Source organism: Pyxicephalus adspersus, chromosome 2 (genome assembly GCF_032062135.1).
Source record: "Pyxicephalus adspersus chromosome 2, UCB_Pads_2.0, whole genome shotgun sequence".
NCBI lineage: Eukaryota > Metazoa > Chordata > Amphibia > Anura > Pyxicephalidae > Pyxicephalus > Pyxicephalus adspersus.
In genome coordinates, this window is record NC_092859.1 from 117,186,921 (window position 1) to 117,205,020 (window position 18,100).

At 37.0% G+C, this 18,100-nt stretch overlaps 1 protein-coding gene across 1 annotated transcript; it reads left to right on the forward strand.

Moving 5' to 3' along the window:
* Positions 1 to 602: 602 nt before the first annotated feature.
* On the forward strand, positions 603 to 16,467 carry CIB2 (calcium and integrin binding family member 2). Its single transcript, XM_072402063.1, has 6 exons — positions 603 to 941; positions 8,268 to 8,302; positions 10,345 to 10,456; positions 12,384 to 12,531; positions 13,819 to 14,014; positions 15,298 to 16,467. The coding sequence occupies exons 1-6, from the start codon at positions 891 to 893 to the stop codon at positions 15,317 to 15,319; spliced, it is 564 nt and encodes a 187-aa protein (XP_072258164.1). The 5' UTR covers positions 603 to 890; the 3' UTR covers positions 15,320 to 16,467.
* Positions 16,468 to 18,100: the final 1,633 nt, after the last annotated feature.

The window sequence follows — 18,100 nt, forward strand, 5'->3', positions numbered from 1 at the left end:
CTTGATTGAAACGGTTAATTTCCTATATGCTAGTAGTGATCTGTATAGTTATAATATCTGAACTCTGGGATTGTATAACAAAGTTTAAGATATATAGATATGTATAATTTCTGTAATTATGTAAGATGTTTAACAATATAAATACATAATAAACCTTATTTGCCAATCTAATCCCCATCTTTTTTCTACATATTCAAATATTCAAATTTATTACAGAGTGGCAACAAACAACCATATTTTAATATTATTAGAGAAGACAGAGATAGTAATAAATCCCATACTTCCATATATATATAAATAAATATATATATATATATATATATATATATATATATATATATATACACACACACACACACATNNNNATATATATATATATATATATATATATATATATATATATATGCACTGATGTATTTATTTATTAAGAAATATATGGTTAAAAATTGACATGTACAAATGATGGTTCTAGATAGAGCCCTGGAAGAAATCATTGATTATGTAGTTGTTAGGATTGGGCAGCTGCGCCATCTAGTGGCGTGTGGCGGATATGCTGTAACAATTCAGAGGGAGTGTCTTGTGCTGATCAGTGGCACATAAAACATGTACAGACGTCCTGGAGACTGGAGGCTGCTGCTGCTGCTGCTAAAGGAGCATCAATGAGAATTCAGTGAAATCCACACACTATCCTGAAATAAGTGACCTGGGACCAGATCTACAAGCCAGTGGATGAAATCTGAATCTCATCTCCTCTTACCAAGGACCCTGATGCAGCCCTTGCCCTTTGCTACCCCATTTGCCTCTGTGTAAATGCCAATGCATACACTAGATATCCCACCTGCCTCTCTCTGTGTGATGCATTTCAGGAGAGCAAAGATCCCTTATTTAACATGGGAAATAAGCAAACTATATTTACTGACGAACAGCTAGATGCTTACCAGGTAAGGATCAGAGACTGACATCATTTGTGTCATTGCCTGCTATTATCTCCTATCAGTCATTAATCCATTATTATTACTAGAGAATGAGAGAACTCAGAATACATGAGGATGACTTTACATACATTTCATTATAAACCTATTTATTGTACAGCGCTGCATAATATGTTGGTGCTATATAAATCCTGTTTATTAATAATTATGCAATATGAGTAACTTTCAGGTCTTCATGATATGTTTGATATTTTTACATAGTATTAATAGAATAAAAATGTCAGGGTAGAATGATAATGATGTGCACAATATGTTGTATGTATAAATATGTCATCAGCCCATGTGTACCCAATGTCCATAAACTCCATTAAGTTGTTGTGATGTACAAACATAGCATTGGCAGGAAATGAGATCTTACTGTTATGTGACTCACACATAGTGATCATTAGCTGGATCTTGGCATATTAATGTATGACATCCTCTGCTCAGGAGATGGCTGCATTCTGATGACAGTTGTAGGTGGTTTATGTGAATGGATGACAGTATTTGGCCCCGGGTATCACCCAGCACACGGCGGTACCAGATATTAAGGAATGGATACACTGGGCTTGGCAGTAGCGCATATACACCATGCCCTACATACAAGCTTGTAGCTGAGATTGAATGACATGAAGCTGGTTTAATGGTGGAATAAGTGTGACATTTTTGGTGGGTCGCAAGACTGTGTTGCTCAATGTAAGAAATGTAAAGAGAAAAAAAAAATAGAATAATAATAGAATAATCTACGAGTTGCCAATACTTTGTTGGCTGTGTTTTGTCCTAACATATATATTTTGCGTGTATATGCATACTATTCTATCTATGATTGTATTCAGTATTGCTTAGAGGCCAGGTATGTCTATGGTAGGAGCAAGATAACAATCCATAGTCAATAAATACCGAGCAGAGCTGCAGCAAATCCTTTATAGCAAGAACCAGGCTCTGGACCAGGCCTACTGGGACTACACAGATCTGTGCAAGGCACTGCAGAGGCGATTATATCAACTGAAAAAGGAGAAAGCAAAGATATTACCAAAACAGCCATTTCAGTTAAGCGTTCAATCATTAGAAAGATAAGCAAGGAATCCTAAAAGGGGGCAAAACTTTTTATGGCTTTACTTTTTTATGGAGAAGCTTACAGAAAATCAGGCTATATAACAAGAAAATATTACTGTAGGTCATGATTGGATATTGGATAGCACTTATGACTGTACAATGGGAATGTAAATGTCACACTTACAGATATTTATCATCTTTCATGGCGTTCACAGACACCATTTTCCTGGTATTATCTCTGGTTATCTATCTTCTACTTCCTAAATGGAGTTATTGGGCCTGATTTATTAAAGCTCTCCAAGGATGCTCCCTCTTTCTTCAGTGAAGCTGGGTGATCCAGGAAACCTGGAATGGATTTCCTAAAAGTAATTTGCTATTTGTTAGCAAATGTTTTCAATCCTTGACCATATCCATTCCTGGTTTGCTTGATCACCCAGCTTCACTGATGAAAGTGTATCCTCTCCAGCCTTGGTGAGCTTTAATAAATCAGGTCCAATGTCTTAAAAATGACCCACCATGCTAGTCCTCGTGCCTTTTCAGAACGTGTCTCTCTGGCTACACTGATTACTGGGGCAGAGGAGACTAGGGAAACGGCTTCTCCTGTCTGCAGCAGACTTCTGACATCTTCATGGTCTAGGCATAGTCAGAATAGTGGAGTCAAGCCCCCTCTATGATATCTAGTAGGAGTGTACCACTGGCTGAGCAATCTAACAAATTGGCTGATCTGTTCACAAATATGTATTTGAGTGAAGTTTTTCAATGTTTTGTGATGTTCCATTATAATACTGAAGGGTAAGTTATATTAGGTGTTTAAGTTATGAGTTTTATTAATGTTTTAGGTAGAAAAGGAGTGTGTGTAGGTGACAGCATAGAGACCTATCGAAGGGCCCTCTTGTAACTTTTTTCCATTGTATCACTCACTTTTAATGTAAAATATTTTCACCCCTCTTTTCTTCCCCAACCCCTTAATTGTTCTCAATGCTATCTCAAAATTTGAGGGGGAAGGGTGTTCCACATAGACCACAAAACCCATTGTGGCCATTACTAGTGGATTTCCTCATTTCCTGAGTGTTGTCACAGCTGACCAGTGGTTGCCAACAGTGAACTCCTGTGCAGAACTGACTTTGGGCCCCCCTGATGAACTGATTTGGGGCCAATGTTGGCTGAGGAATGTCTAGGACCCTCATACAATGGCATGCTTTGCACTCCCTATGTCCGCCCCTGTGACATTACTGATGACTATATATATATATATATATATATATATTCTTACAACCCTATATGTATCTTTATTTTGTAGTGTCTTTACATAAATGAGTGGCCAACAACATTGTTGGTTCAAATTTTCTTATTCCATCTTTTCAGTTTTCCTAGAAGACCCTTTTTAGGATACCCTGTAGTTCACATAAACCTATGACTTGTAGGTTATATCTGTGCATACTAATGTGTATGTTGTATAAAGAAAAACGCTTTCGTGGTCACATTTTATGCTAACACCACTTCTTCTAATACCTAAAACTCTATGTCCACCTTTATGGGCAGAAAACCCTAATCCCAACATAAAAAGGGGAAAATGGCCAAAAATCTAACATTCCCCTCCCCGACATACACACGGGAAATTAGGGAATATTACTGCTCCCTGGTTGTTCATCCAACACAGTTTTACCACCCTGAGTGGTGCCATCTTGAAAGAAGTACAGGTTTGGAGATGGGATCCCTGTAATACCAGGAACTGTGCACCTCGGTCCTTGCACTATCTTACTAAATAAAGTATTTTTCTTATTAGTTACTGAAACAATCTTCTGCACCCCACAATTCCCCTCAACCTACACATCCACTGTGTAGTTATTTTAATTCAATTTTCTTTACAAGCTTTCCATGTATGTTAGCCCTTAACAGGGTTGCTTCGAACCATGAAAAATGTAGGGTCAGAACACATCTGTTATGCAACTGTCCCCTACAAACAAGTCTAAATACCTGGATCGGTAGTAAGCTAGTGCACTTTTGCTGGGTGTTGCATAGATATGGATACTTTCAAAATTAGAACCCTAAATTTGCCTTTAATTTCTGCAAACCCCTCTATAGAAGCACTAGGAGAGGAAGGGGAAGTACTTTGGCCAAGTGAAATGTCCTACATGATGATGGCTGACCTTATCAATCTTATCCTTATCATTCTTTGTCCAATTACAGGCTGGGGGCAGGGAAGTGACCCACTTAGAGAGCTTATCTTTAACAAAATGATCAGGCTACAAGGCTGACTCAGTTTTTAATGGCCCCAAAACTACTTAAGCAATGACCAGGCCTACATGGCTATCCCCTATACCAGGCCATGTTCAAAACCTGGGTGTCAATAAAGGACACAGCAAATTTTCTTCGCAATTTACCCATTTAGGCTGGTAAAGTCAAACCCATAATCCCCTTATTCCAAGTGTTTTTTGGGATTGGTATAGGAGAACATGTGACCTTTCCCCAAGATGCATTGCTCTGGACTATCCTGCCTTGCCAATTTGCTAGGCGACCTAAACTGGGTATTTTGGGGTAGCTGTATATCAATGTTTTTGTTGGGTGGTCATTAAACCCTGTCATGTCACCCTGTTTTTTAGCTCATCAATTGGGAGTAAAGAGAATTCTTGACTTGGAGCGTAGACTAGGCCAACCATTCTCAACCAGAACCCATTTCCCAGGCTTTGTCATCGCTGTCCAATGGTGGCCTCCAGACCCATTTTGCTGTGGGGGTGACTGACCTTTTATTTGCTGATGCCCACATAGTTCTCGAGCCATTTTATCTGTCTTTAGGATGGCACTCGGACTATCACTGAAAGAGGAATATTCTTCCAGCTGACCACCAATGTAACCAATGTTTTCTCAAAGGTTTGGTGAGGGAACCATGGAAAAGTGAGGATTTGCAGATGGTGGAACCATTAAAGTGAACCTGTTGTTTTTGTTATGCATGTGTAAAGCATGGGTTTACTTTAACCACTTTTACCACTGGGATCCTTAGAACGAAGGACTAGGCTTCCTGCACTGAAAATACCACCACCCAATTTTACTGTTCCAAATAACAAAGGCTAGTTTTCATATTCTTTATTATTATGACAATTTTAATATGTATTTGGCCTGAAGAAATGACCACACAATTTAAATGTGTGTCTTTGTAGATTATGAAGAATAATGCCCGGTAATGCAGGTTGCTCTATATTCTGCGTATGGATATTGAGGAACACAAGTGACCCTCTGCAGTGTATATACTGTTCATATGTCCGAGACCACAAAGGATGGTTGATTACAAATAGGAGGATGGTGTGGGTTTGGATAGCCATATATTTACTGTGCCATCTTATCCTTAGCACAGGCCTGAATTATTCATCCCAGAGACTCCAGAGAACAAACCTGGAACTCTAGACATTGATAACATATCCTCCAGAACATTCTAACAGACCTCTCTCCCCATCCCCCACCAGTCATTAACCCTGCGGCTACCGGTCGTGTACATTGTGTAACATTGCACACAACACACCAGCAATATCTCTCATTAATGACTCCAGTGAAACATGCTTATCTTTGCAGAAAACTAAGTTATTAGTATGTGGGCATCTGGTATAATGTATGTTAGTATGTGCTGTGCCGTGTTGTGTGTTGGTGTGCATACATGCTTAATACTGTGTATAAGAGGCTATATTCTGAATATCTATGCAGTGGGTTTCCAGTATGCAGTACATAGTATATTTTATGTGGAATGTACTATTATTAATTTTAATAATAATAAACAGGATTTATATAGTGCCAACATATTACACAGCCCTGTACATGAAATGGGGTTTGCAAATGACAGACAGTGACACAGGAGGAGGAGAGGACCCTGCCCCCAAGAGCTTAGAATCTAGAAGATATAATAATTTCTATTTAAAATGCAACTTTTTAATATTAAAGGTATAAAATGATGCAGCTTGCATCACAAACATGAAAAATACAGAGATGTACATTGTCTGCTTGCCAAAGGATCACCAATTTTTGGAAAGAAAGAAAAGTGAATAAGATTTGTCCCATTTATAAAAAGCATTAAATTATATTTCAGGTACCCAGGGTGTTTTAGGTGCTAACAAACCCGCAACAGCAACAGCCATGTAACATTTCCTCATTTGCTATAATTTGTCCCATGCATTGCTCTAATATTATTTTTACCAAGTAAACATCAACTATTCCTTGACCCTGCCAGCAGCCTGGGTTTCCTGATTCTACATAACAATGGAGAGCATGGGGTGCTCATTGGTTTAGGATTGTTGGTCCTCCAATGCACATTATGAATAAGTGTACAGAACAATGTATAGACACACACAGCGTACCATACTCATCAACATACCCCGGTCTGTGTTTAAATCTTAAATATAATATTTCCAGGCTTTTTGTGTATCTATTGTAGGATGTTCAAGGAAAGTGTTAGCCTTGGTCTTTCATAGACGCATGCTTTACAAATATGCATAGCCTTTCATTTAAAACAATAATTACCTAACTGTAAAATTAAAAAAAAAAAATAATTGATCAATTTCTCATTTTGCTTTCCTATATACACAAAATACGTGAATAATTAAATTGAGTTTTCAGTCTATATAATGGATCATTACATTTTACTAGTGGTTTGTTTATCTCATTCAGGATTGTTGCTACAGCTCATTGAGCAAATACATCCCTCATCTATATAGGACTGTCACTTTAACCAAAAAAATTAGAGTAATGCTCTCGGGGTGATGTGATTAACGCACTGCTGCCTTTAAGGTCACTGCGAGTTCTTGCTGCATCTCATTTCAGTTTTTAGAAGGGATCATGAGATTTTGGGAGGAAATGAGCAATAAATCCATATTTTAATCATTCACGAAGTCCTTCCTGTTCTGACTCAGATAAATCACAGTGCATGTCCCCAAATGCACTTATAAGTACTGTAATTCATGTTGGCTTTATCACACTTTTTCTAGGAACGCTCATATAGGAATCTTGTAAGATTGTTTGTTCATATCAAGCAGTGACATAATACATAGAAATTATTTTTAAGAAAATAACATTATTTTCTTAAAAAGAATATATGGATACAAATTAATACATTTAAATTTAGCTATGTATGTGGTACCAGGCTTTTATCTACAGGAAACACTTGATTATAGAGAGTAAATGTTTCTCCTCTGGTCAGTTATGACAATGCACAGATTATTCAAATATATTCGATTATTAGTTATCGCTGACGTCTGTTTCTGTGTGCTATTCTGCATAAAGAATTTTTTTTTAACCATAAAAGTGTAAATATGGTTAGACTATAGATGTCCAAATGTTTACATTTTTTTACGGGGGGGGGGGGGGTAACATATGAAGGACAAGGTCTTTTCTCAACAACCTATTCTGTAAATGGTTGTAAAGGTTTGTAATTGAATCTGAAAGGCAATAAAATAAGCGTCTAGATGTGAGGTTGAAACATATCAGGAATTACAATATATACTTGAATATAAGCCGAGGTACTTTCTTTGGGCCTGATTTATTAAAGCTCTCCAAGACTAGAGAGGATACACTTTCATTAGTTAACCTCGGTGATCCAGTAAACCTGGAATAGATCTGGTCCAGGATTAAAAACATTGCCTAACAAACTTTTAAGAAATCCATTCCAGGTTTGCTGGATCACACAGGTTCACTGATGAAAGTATCTTCTCAAGCCTTGGAGAGCTTTAGTAAATCATGTCCTTTGAGCGAAGTATAAATATTGGGCACAAATGCTAACATTCAAAACAGTAATCAATAGGAAAGGAAAATAAAAAAAATGATGATGTGTTATTTTTAAAACATTTATTTAAAAGGAAAAATGTGTTATGATGTGTTATTTTTAAAACATTTATTTTAAAGAAAAAAAAAATCACAAAGTCAGTCAGTTTATCTTATTTCCTCCTTTTTACAGGTTAAAGTACTGTATTTTGTAGTTTTCGGTTAAATATACCTGTAGTTATTTGCTGCTAAATGTTGTGCATTATTGTTGGCTACCAGTAGATGGCACTGTTTGTTACAGCTTTGATCTGTCAACCAGAGACAAATGCAGTACCAGGACAAGCCACTAGGTGCCACCTGAGTATAAACTGAGATTCTTTTTTAATGGCATTTTTAGTGCAAACAAATCAGTTTATACTTAAGTATATACAATATGTCAATATTTATCCTGCATAATTATTATTAAAAAGTTTTCTCGTTTTCTTTTGTTTCATTTAGGATTGCACCTTCTTCACCCGAAAAGAAATCCTTCGGTAAGTAAATAGGTAGTAAAAATAAAAAGTTTTTTTTTGTTAAAAATATTACACTATATTCACATAAAGATTTTTAGTCTCATATAATAAAAAGTGTTAATGTATAGGTCTTAAAAATCAAACCTATCTCTATATATGTATATCTTTCAGTATTACTGGAAGGAGTTTATATGTGTCTAGTCTAGACACATATAATAGAAGCTTTTTTTTTGTTTGTTTTTTTATGGAATGTGTTGTGCATTTTTTAAATTACCTGCAGACATACTTAGCTACCTAATTTCACGTTCGTTTTTTGATAAAGTAAAGCCAAGGATCCCAAAGTCAATTTAAAGGGAAATCATCAGCCAATCAGTTGTAAACCACCAATGTTTAGGGTTACGTCTCAGGATTGTAGTGGGCCCTGCCGCTATCTTGGTCTGGCACTGGCTGTACCATATCAGAATTCTTATGCATTTTTCCAATCTAGAGTTGGAACCCTTCTCTACAATAGCACTTTCTGAAAGCTTTTGTTATGATAGCTGTGGTAGAGTCCCCCCTTTAGTCCTGTTAGTTTGGTGCTACATGTAACACACAGTCACATAAATCGAAGTTCTTGGTGCTTACCGTTTATGCCCCTTTCTATTTAGTTAGCTGATGCAGGTAAACCTTGCTAATCCTGACAGTCAGCATTCCATTAAAATATATCAGTTGCACTGAGGCCAATTTTATTGCTGTGTACTCTAAGGTATTTATTTTTAAAGACGGAAACTATCAATAGAATGAGGTTGAAATAAAATAGGAAATTTAATTCCGTTTTACTTGAATAGGACAAACCAATTGTTTCATCCAACTTCTGTTCAGTATACACAGTGGGCACAGAACCACATGCCAATGGTCAACAGGGTTACATTCCTGATATTTACAATAATAAAAGCTAACTAATTAATGTAAATATAAGACTGTAAGGCTACGTACACACTGACATGTGTACAGCGCTTGCCCGAACGATCGTAATGTAAGTGAAGGGGGAGAGAGCACAGCAGGGTGCCGCTCCTTCGTTCACCCCCACCCCATAGAGCAGAACAGTGCTGTATGTACAGTGCTCGTTCATGCATCATGCAATCTTTTGTCATTGGAAAGGATTGAGAAAGATTATTGAACGTGTGTATGTAGCCTAAGGCTTTATACACACATTAGATTAATGTAACAGGAAGAAAAGTACAGCGGTCGTTCCAACTTGGTCAATCATCAATCCACCATGACAGATTGATAAACAACAATGGGGGACTGTTGTATGTTTTTTGTCTCTGACTTACACCTGAAACAATCACGATCGTTCATGTGTGTGTGTAGCCTTATACCGAGGGCCTGTTACTGTACACAATGGGCAAGGCTGTCTGCTGTGTATAATTAAAAGGCGTGCTACAGATTGGATTTGGAATATTCCAAATTTTAACTTTTGCCCCACTACAGCCAAACAGACCTGAAACCAAACTGATGTGAGCAACATCAATAAAGATTATCCACCGTAGCTACATCTAGAACAGGAAATATTCATTAATGATTTGAAGAGTTTCATTTTTTGTTAATAGGTTCTCTTTATTAGTGAAACATTTTGGATGATTTTGATCAAAATAATTTAGATATTGATGTCAAACTCATTTTTTAAAACACGTGGGGACATTAGTGGCTATTGATCATTGCATTTTGACAAATGACAGAATCTTTTGAAGGCCATGTTGCAGAGACTGCCAGTGGATGACAAATAGATTAATGGGCAGCAGTTTGTTGGTATTGATATCTTCCGGATGGGTGGCTAGTTAAGTAGACATCAGACATGAGTTCTATTGTTCTAAGAAATATAGCGGTGTGTATATATATATATATATATATATATATATATATATATATTAAGTGATACTGAGAGAAAAAATGACTATTGGTATTTGTCTAATTATAATGTATATGCATTTACAGTCACATTTCAGAATTATTCAGCAAGCAATTAATAATTGTGGTTCCAAATTAAATGTTTTTCATTGAATGTTTCTGGTTTCTCACAGGTTACATGAGAGGTTCTATGAGCTGGCTCCTAATATTGTGCCTATGGATTATACAGATGATCCAGATGTCAAACTGCCAATACAGCTTATCATTAATATGCCCGAGCTTATGGTAAGCTATGCATCCGTAGATCATATTCGCTACCACAAAACTGTATAAGTAATATTAGAATTATTATTTAGAAATGTTTTGCTATCAATATGTAGACAGTCACTTGTTTTAATAATAAGTCCATGTTTGGCATACATAGAGAGAATTATGGGCTTTAAATATATATTATAAACTATGCATGACAGTAACTACAAATTACATTTCAGATTTTACCCATGTTGACCATGAATGTCAGATTTTGTATAAAGCACCTTTGTTTTATAAAAGAACTATGCCAAGCTATGTCTCTATGTAAACTGGTCATATTTCATATACACAATGCAGTATTTGGGAAACAAATCCTTGCAGGTTCCAAAAACTTTACAAGATAAGTATGTGTGTAACAAAACCAACGCCTAAGTCTTTTGTCACTATTCATCAACAACACAAAACTACATCAATGCTTTCCTTCATCGTGTTTTGTTTTTTAAAGGTTACACGTAAGCCGTTTTAAGATTATATTCTTGTTGGTGCATGCAATAAAATATTGTTGGTATTATATATCTGTATTTATAAAGTCAAATAATATGCAGCGCTGTATATTAAATAAGGGTTGCAAATGACAGACAGATACAAACAATGACACAGGAGGAGAGGGCCCTGCCCCAAAGAGCTTACAATCTAAGAAGTGGGATCGGTCTAAGCTTGTTCTGTGCAATATAAAACTCTTGAATTTTCATAATTACAAAGTCCATAAAAAAATTCTGGGTTTAGTCAAGGAGAAAATGAACACAAGAGAAGTTAAAATAAGGGTTATGTGATATTGACTGGCCTTTTTCCTGTTTGACTAATCAATTTACTGATGAAAAGAGAAATGTCACAGTGATAGATATGCAGTCAATTGTGCATTACTTTGCTGACACTTGAAAAACATCTGTGGGAAACATAAATATTAGTGTTCCACATAATGCTTTTATTGATGCAAAACCAAAAATGGTGACATAACTGTGCAAACTGCATAGTGAACAGGTTTGTATAATAATTTATACAAATAGGTGGAAAATACTTTAATAATAAGCCAGTGGAAAGTGCAGAAGCCCATAGAAGGTAAACATATAAATTACAGATAATATCTACGTAACTGTAGGTTACTGTAGGTAGTGTTCTACTTTTAATAATACGCGATCAGGCAGATTGTACATGTCCCAGCCGCAATAATCCCCTCTACCTGCCTGATCACACCGGGTATTTGTTAGACCTGGCAATTCTGGCTTCCCTTGTGTGTGCTGGGGGTGATTGCACAGGAGTTACATCCTTCTGTCCTGGCCATTCGAGATTGTCAAAGATCGTCTACAGGAAGTGAAGAAAGAAAAAGATGCAAGGGAACAGGGACAGGTGAGTGTCGTGCGTTTAGTTCTGCTTTAAGATACATATTTAAAAAAAAAAATGTTTTTACACGTACAATAATTTATCTTTATTCAAATCAGTTTGGGGGGTTATTGGTTATCAGGAGTCTAAAAAAGTAACTTGCCCCCATTGCTGCAATCTATTCCACAAAGAGTCCATTTTGTTTCCATTTACCTGTATAATTGGGAGATCCTATGTAATACATTCTAGTAGTATGGACATTAGTTATGAATTTAAAAACCTTTTGTCTGCTTCTCACATCCTTTCTCTCAAATGCTATTAGGAGAGACAGTTAATGAGAAAATTTGACTTTTATGTAAATTACATGCAAACTGCACTGACTTGAAACTGATCCAATCAAACTCTGCAACTTGGAATTTTCTGCAGCATTGGCCATATCTCTTATGGTACTAGTACTGCTGCCTCTCTATTAAGACATATATCCTAAAATGATTAGATTGAAATGTAATGATGATTTGCTGCAGAGCTTTCTCATATAATACTATGACACAAATAAAATGACCTCTTTCTCTTTTTCCAGGAAAACCCTTTCAAGGAGAGAATTGTGCAGGCATTCTCAGAAGATGGGGAGGGCAATCTTAGCTTCAATGACTTTGTGGATATGTTCTCTGTGATGAGTGAGATGGCTCCCCGTGAACTCAAAGCAATCTATGCCTTTAAGATCTATGGTACGGTTTATGGAACAAACACATGTGCAGTATCTCATTGCAGATCTTTAAACTAATATCTGTAAACGGGTGTGGAATAAATGGCATCCTTCTGTGAGTGATAAAATAAAGGTTCTTTGTTTCTTCCTCTTTCACTCCTCGACTCCTTCTCTACTTACGTCTGTTCATCTTTTGCTCTCTTTCATTTTTCATCTTCTCCTTGCTCTTTCTCTCTATCCTTTTATATGTTTGTGTGAATGTTTGGTTCTTGTTTTATATGTCTAACACTCTGTCTAAGGCTGTGTATACACTTGCAATAATTGTCGTTGGAGAGGATCTTTCACAATCCTTTACAACGACAAAAGACTGCATGATGCATGAACGAGCGCTGTACAGCGCCATTCTGGTGGGGGAGAATGAGGGAGTGGCACCCTGCTGCGCTCTCTTCCCTTCACTTTCATTGCAATCACACCTTGTCCATCGCCCATGGATCCGCCAGAACGGTCATTGGAATGACGAACACTGTACACACGCCAAATTGTCGTCCGATATCAGGCTGAGGTGACGAGAACCATCTGACGTGTACGTAGCCTAAGTCTGTCTGTCCTTCTATTCTGGTTTGTTTGTCCAACATATTCTCTCCCCTTTAGGGTAGCAATACATTGGTTGATACCAATAAACCATCAGTACCTACCTGGTATCAGCCACTTACCTTGGTTAACTGTCGTTCCTGCCCCATTGACCAATACAATCAGATGCTGTTCCTTCTATCACTGTCACTTTGGAGTGGGTAATATAAATCAGTGGGGAGCACAGCTCATGTCCTGGTATTGTAAACAGCAAATTGTGCTGACAATGGTTTCTAGTTGTTAAGGAGCGCTCCCCATTTATTTACATTTGGCTGTTTGGGGTGGGGGGAACAGGATAGAACAGCGCTCGGTTGGGCAAAGAACATCTTTGGGATTGGAGTTTTGATCAAACATTAATTGGGATTGCTTTTTTCTCAATAGGATTACATTATATTTATTATTTTTAATAAATCTAATGTCCAATCATTTGACTACATGAATCAGTGTATGACGAACTTTCTGTCTGTCATTGCATATGTAGTTATATGTCCACAGAAATCGGAGAGCTTGGCTCTGTGCGTGCCTATGTGCCTGTAATCTGCCTGTAGAGAAGGGTGTCCCTGCAGACGGGTCTCATTAATTTGTATGTTATCCAAGCAAGATCTGTGTTGTGCAAAGTCTTGTAGCAGCTGTGCAGTATTGCCTAATAAACATGAGGATCTTTTTTCTTCCTGCTCAGATTTCAATACAGATAATTTTATTTGTAAGTCTGATCTGGAGAAAACACTTAACAAGCTGACACGAGAAGAATTGGAAGAGGAGGAGGTGACATTAGTATGTGAGAAGGTTATTGAGGAGGCAGATATGGATGGTGATGGCAAATTGGCTTTTGCAGATTTTGAAAATATGATTTCGAAAGCCCCGGATTTTCTCAGGTAAGCTGTCTAGTTAAAGCACCCGTTAATTCAAATTATTTGTGTTAAAATGAAATGTTGTAGCCATACTGTATGCTAAACTTTTATCAACAAAATGCAATGATTGATTATTTACATTTTAAAGATTGAGGTTCTCTTCTTCCTCATGTTATAGATTAGAGACTGTTAAATGGAATTTTGATTGTTGAATTGAAATTGGAAACTTACACCGATATCCTGAAAGCATGATTATAAATGTATATGTATATAAAATATAATATAGATATAAATGCATACATACGTGTATACAGTAGACTGTGAAAAGTAAAGATCAGTTAGTTCAGTCTTTTCGAACTATGGTTCATCACCCAAATTGGCACATGGCCGTGTTTGGTCAGTGCTGCAGAGTTAGAACAGGCATGTGGGGTGTTTGCAGATGCAAGGTGCGGGTGTTCCCAGGTTTTGGGGATGAGCAGTGGTGGAGAGGAGGATGCAAGGGGTACAGAGGTGAGCAGTGTTAAATTGGGGGGAGGGTTATAAGGGGTGCAAGCGTGAACAGTGGTGAAAAGGAATTGCAGAAGATGTAGAGATAAGCAACAGTAAACAAATAGAGAGACTAGAAGTGGACAAGAGGTGCCAAGGTGAATGGAGTCCCCAACTATTTTAATGAAGCTCTGTAATATGTATTCAAATAAGTTGCATTTGAAATTGTCTGGTTTGTAATGTGCCTATTACAGGGGTGCCCACACTTTTTTTGGCTTGCGAGCTACTTCAAGTCAAAATGATCTACCAACAATAAAAACTTGGACTTATTAACTCCTGTGCGCAGTAGAGTTTATTTTGAAAGGCAGGGCACCGCGATCTACCGGTAGATCGTGATCCACCTGTTGGGCACCCCTGGTCTATTAGATATTTTTTGTGGCACAATAATTAATACATTTTTATGAATCCAAAGACTGAGGCACTTGTGGTATGTAGGCTTGGGTTCTAGTGACTATGCCCTCTAATCCCCTCCAGCTATTAGCACAATGTGCCTATGACTAGTGTGCTGCATCATTCTACTTTGAGTGCCCAGGAGTGTCCTTTCGAGGTAGATATTTCGATTTTAAAGACACTCACATGTTTTTTTAACATATGTTGGGTTTTCACTTAACTGCTCTACCAATAGGAAAAATAAGATCTTTACTTGGAAACAACTTTCAGCCATTGTTGTTTTACTTGCTATAGCTTTGCCGACATTTTATTTACATGTATTTATTTATAAAGTTAGCTCATAAAATTTTTGCCTCCTATCTCCTTTCTAGTACCTTCCATATAAGAATTTAAGGTTGGTGAAGCTGATTTCTCTGGATCTGAACTAATGGATCTCAGGCCCTCAAGGGACCCAGTCTTTTCAACTTGCAAAAAAAAAAAGGCCACCTGCACAACGAAAGTAAAATTGACTCCAGGAAGTTTAATCTTCCTTTGATATCAGTCATGAACTTGTTTGTATTTTATACTCTGAAACTTTTGTTATCTTTAAAGCAAAAAAGATGAAAGAACTGTCCTTTGCAAAAGAAGATTGAGATTACTATGAGGGGCCTTATGTGCGAGAAAAGAGATGTACACAAGGAACTGCACAACTACTTTGGTATATAGTACGTTTCACAGCTGCTTTCAATCTCTGGACACTCATTGGTTATTCAACACCAAGTAAACCTTCATTATTTATTATGATTTTGTTTTTCCTTTTACATGCATTATTTCTAAATCATAATACATTGTCATATTAATATGGAAACCATAACACCAAAAATGTGGAGTACAAAGGACATGTACTTTTTCAAGGGCTTATATCAATGAGGTGTTTCAGAAAAGGATGTCATTCTGACTGTCAAGATGTCTCAGGAACTAAAGGACACATGGACAGTTAAAGAAACAAATCTAAAAACCCTTTAGCTACCATGGCAGATTGTGAACGGAAGCAGAACTGCAGAATATGAGACTTTATGCTTTGGCAGTTGGAGAATCCACTTTTATGGTTTTCACAAATTTGTCACTCAAAGTATCTGCCAAAAAAAATATTAAATATTTAAAGACACCAGTTGGCTGGACAGGATAAACGGTTACTTTTGACAGGCGATCTGTTCTTACTTGTTCTGTGCTTGACAACATATGTTTGTTCACAAAAGATGCAATGTGTGCAATGAACTATCACAAGGGCTAACATGCGAGAGACGGAGAAGAACGGAGGTCCCTATATACAGCAGCCTCTGCCGTGATAAGTCACTGAACTTGTAAAGGGCATAGCTTGTCTGGGAGAATGTTCATGGGAATTTGTACAAATTTTCCCAGAATTATTATGGTGCCTTTTATAATCATGCTGAGTTTCTGAACATTTAAAAAAAAGATGAATCACTTTTCTTTTGTTCTGGAAATGCTCATATTTATTAAAGACATGAATTATTGTGTTTAAAGTAAAAAAAAAAAGTGTAATTTTACATTTTCTCTTCTTTACTTCCTGGGGCATGCTAAATATTCATTGCTGATGGGAATAAGACCAAGCCAGTCTGGGTGTTTCTGTCCTGTGCCCCTGTATAAACGGTTATTCTCTATGGTTCATACTCTAGTCAATAGTTTTTCTGCTCCAGACGTATGTTTTTGTGCAGGAAGGAGGGAAACGTGGCTATTTTAACAAAGTGGGGTTAATTTTTTAGATATAGATATATATACACACACATGAACACAGTGAAGCACCTGTACAGAATGTTCGTTCATCGCGCATGCTCGGAACATGCACGATCATTGAATGACTGTACACACAATAGATAATTTCCAACAACTATCCTCATTCGTCGACGTCGATGGTCACTGTTTTTTTTGGAATGATTTTTGGCCAATCAGTCGTTCGTCGTTCGTTTCCAACTATAATTATTGGAGGTTTGTATGCAACTTTAGATTAATGACTTTGGTAAAAAATAATTTTGCTGAAAGTACCCAATCACTTGCAATAAATTTAAAAAAACAAAAGCGCTCTCACATGATTGGATGCTTGAAGGCAGCGGAGCTTCACCACTTTATTAGCTCCTTTCAAGAAATAAATATTTCTTGAAAGGAGAAAATGTATTTTTCTAAGTAAATGGCCCATATTTTCATTTACCCTGCATTGTTTGATTCCTTAGGCAAAGGGCCCTAATATCCTATCCTATCAGTTGGGGGCCAGCTGGACTTTATGCATTAGATACTGGTGTCAGTTCAATATTAGGATGATTGCTATTGTAGTGAGTGTACTCATTCCAGAAAGTTTAACATTTGAGTAAAGAAAGCTGTTTAAAAATCTAAACATGATGAAACAAGTTACATCTACTAGTTGCATCATGCATAGATTTTGAAAAGTTTGCTTTCACTTTTACCTTTACATACTTTCTTGCATTAAGAGAAACACTATTCAGTCCAGAATAATAAAATAAACTTGAAGTTAGGGAGAAAAACATGGAAGAAGAAAAGGAATACATTTTCAGGTCTCAAAGAACTGACAGCAATTACTAAATAGGTCGTAGTATTTTAGCATGGTTGTCTGTAGGAACAATTCTCTTTACATGTGTTTATTCAGAATCCCAATTCTAAAAAATGGAAAATTGTTGTCATACTTACCCATAATTTTCTTTTCCTGGCATCGCTTCTTAACAGTGCAGCCATGGGTCAATTTCGCCCATTTTCACCCTTCAGGACCACCTATGCAAGCTTTAAAAAATCCTCCTTTCTTTCCCTCCATGTTTCGTAACAAACTCGCAACAGGAAAATTAAGGGATGGATTGCACTCTCAGGAGGAGTAGACAAGAAAGGAAGATTATAGGTAAGTATGACAACAATTTTCCATTTTTCTGGCACTCTTCCTGCCAGCACACCCATGGCAAGTAGAAAGCAAAATAGAGAAGTTGGGGCATTGAAAAACATGTCATCTCAAACATACTGCTTTTTTATGTTTGACAATGCCATCTGTATTATGGGCCCCAAAACGGGACTCTGAACCTGTAATAACTTCCAGTCTATAATGCTGAAGATAATTGGTGACCTCAAGCTGGCTATTTTGCAGATTGTCTCTGCCGAAACCTTGGTGTAGGAATC

Bases quoted from the DNA above. Each gene is read 5' to 3' on its own strand.
- CIB2 (XM_072402063.1), top strand. From the start codon at position 891: ATGGGAAATAAGCAAACTATATTTACTGACGAACAGCTAGATGCTTAC. The intron at 942-8,267 runs GTAAGGATCAGA...TGTTTCATTTAG, and splicing joins AACAGCTAGATGCTTACCAG to GATTGCACCTTCTTCACCCG. The intron at 14,015-15,297 runs GTAAGCTGTCTA...TCTCCTTTCTAG, and splicing joins AAAGCCCCGGATTTTCTCAG to TACCTTCCATATAAGAATTT.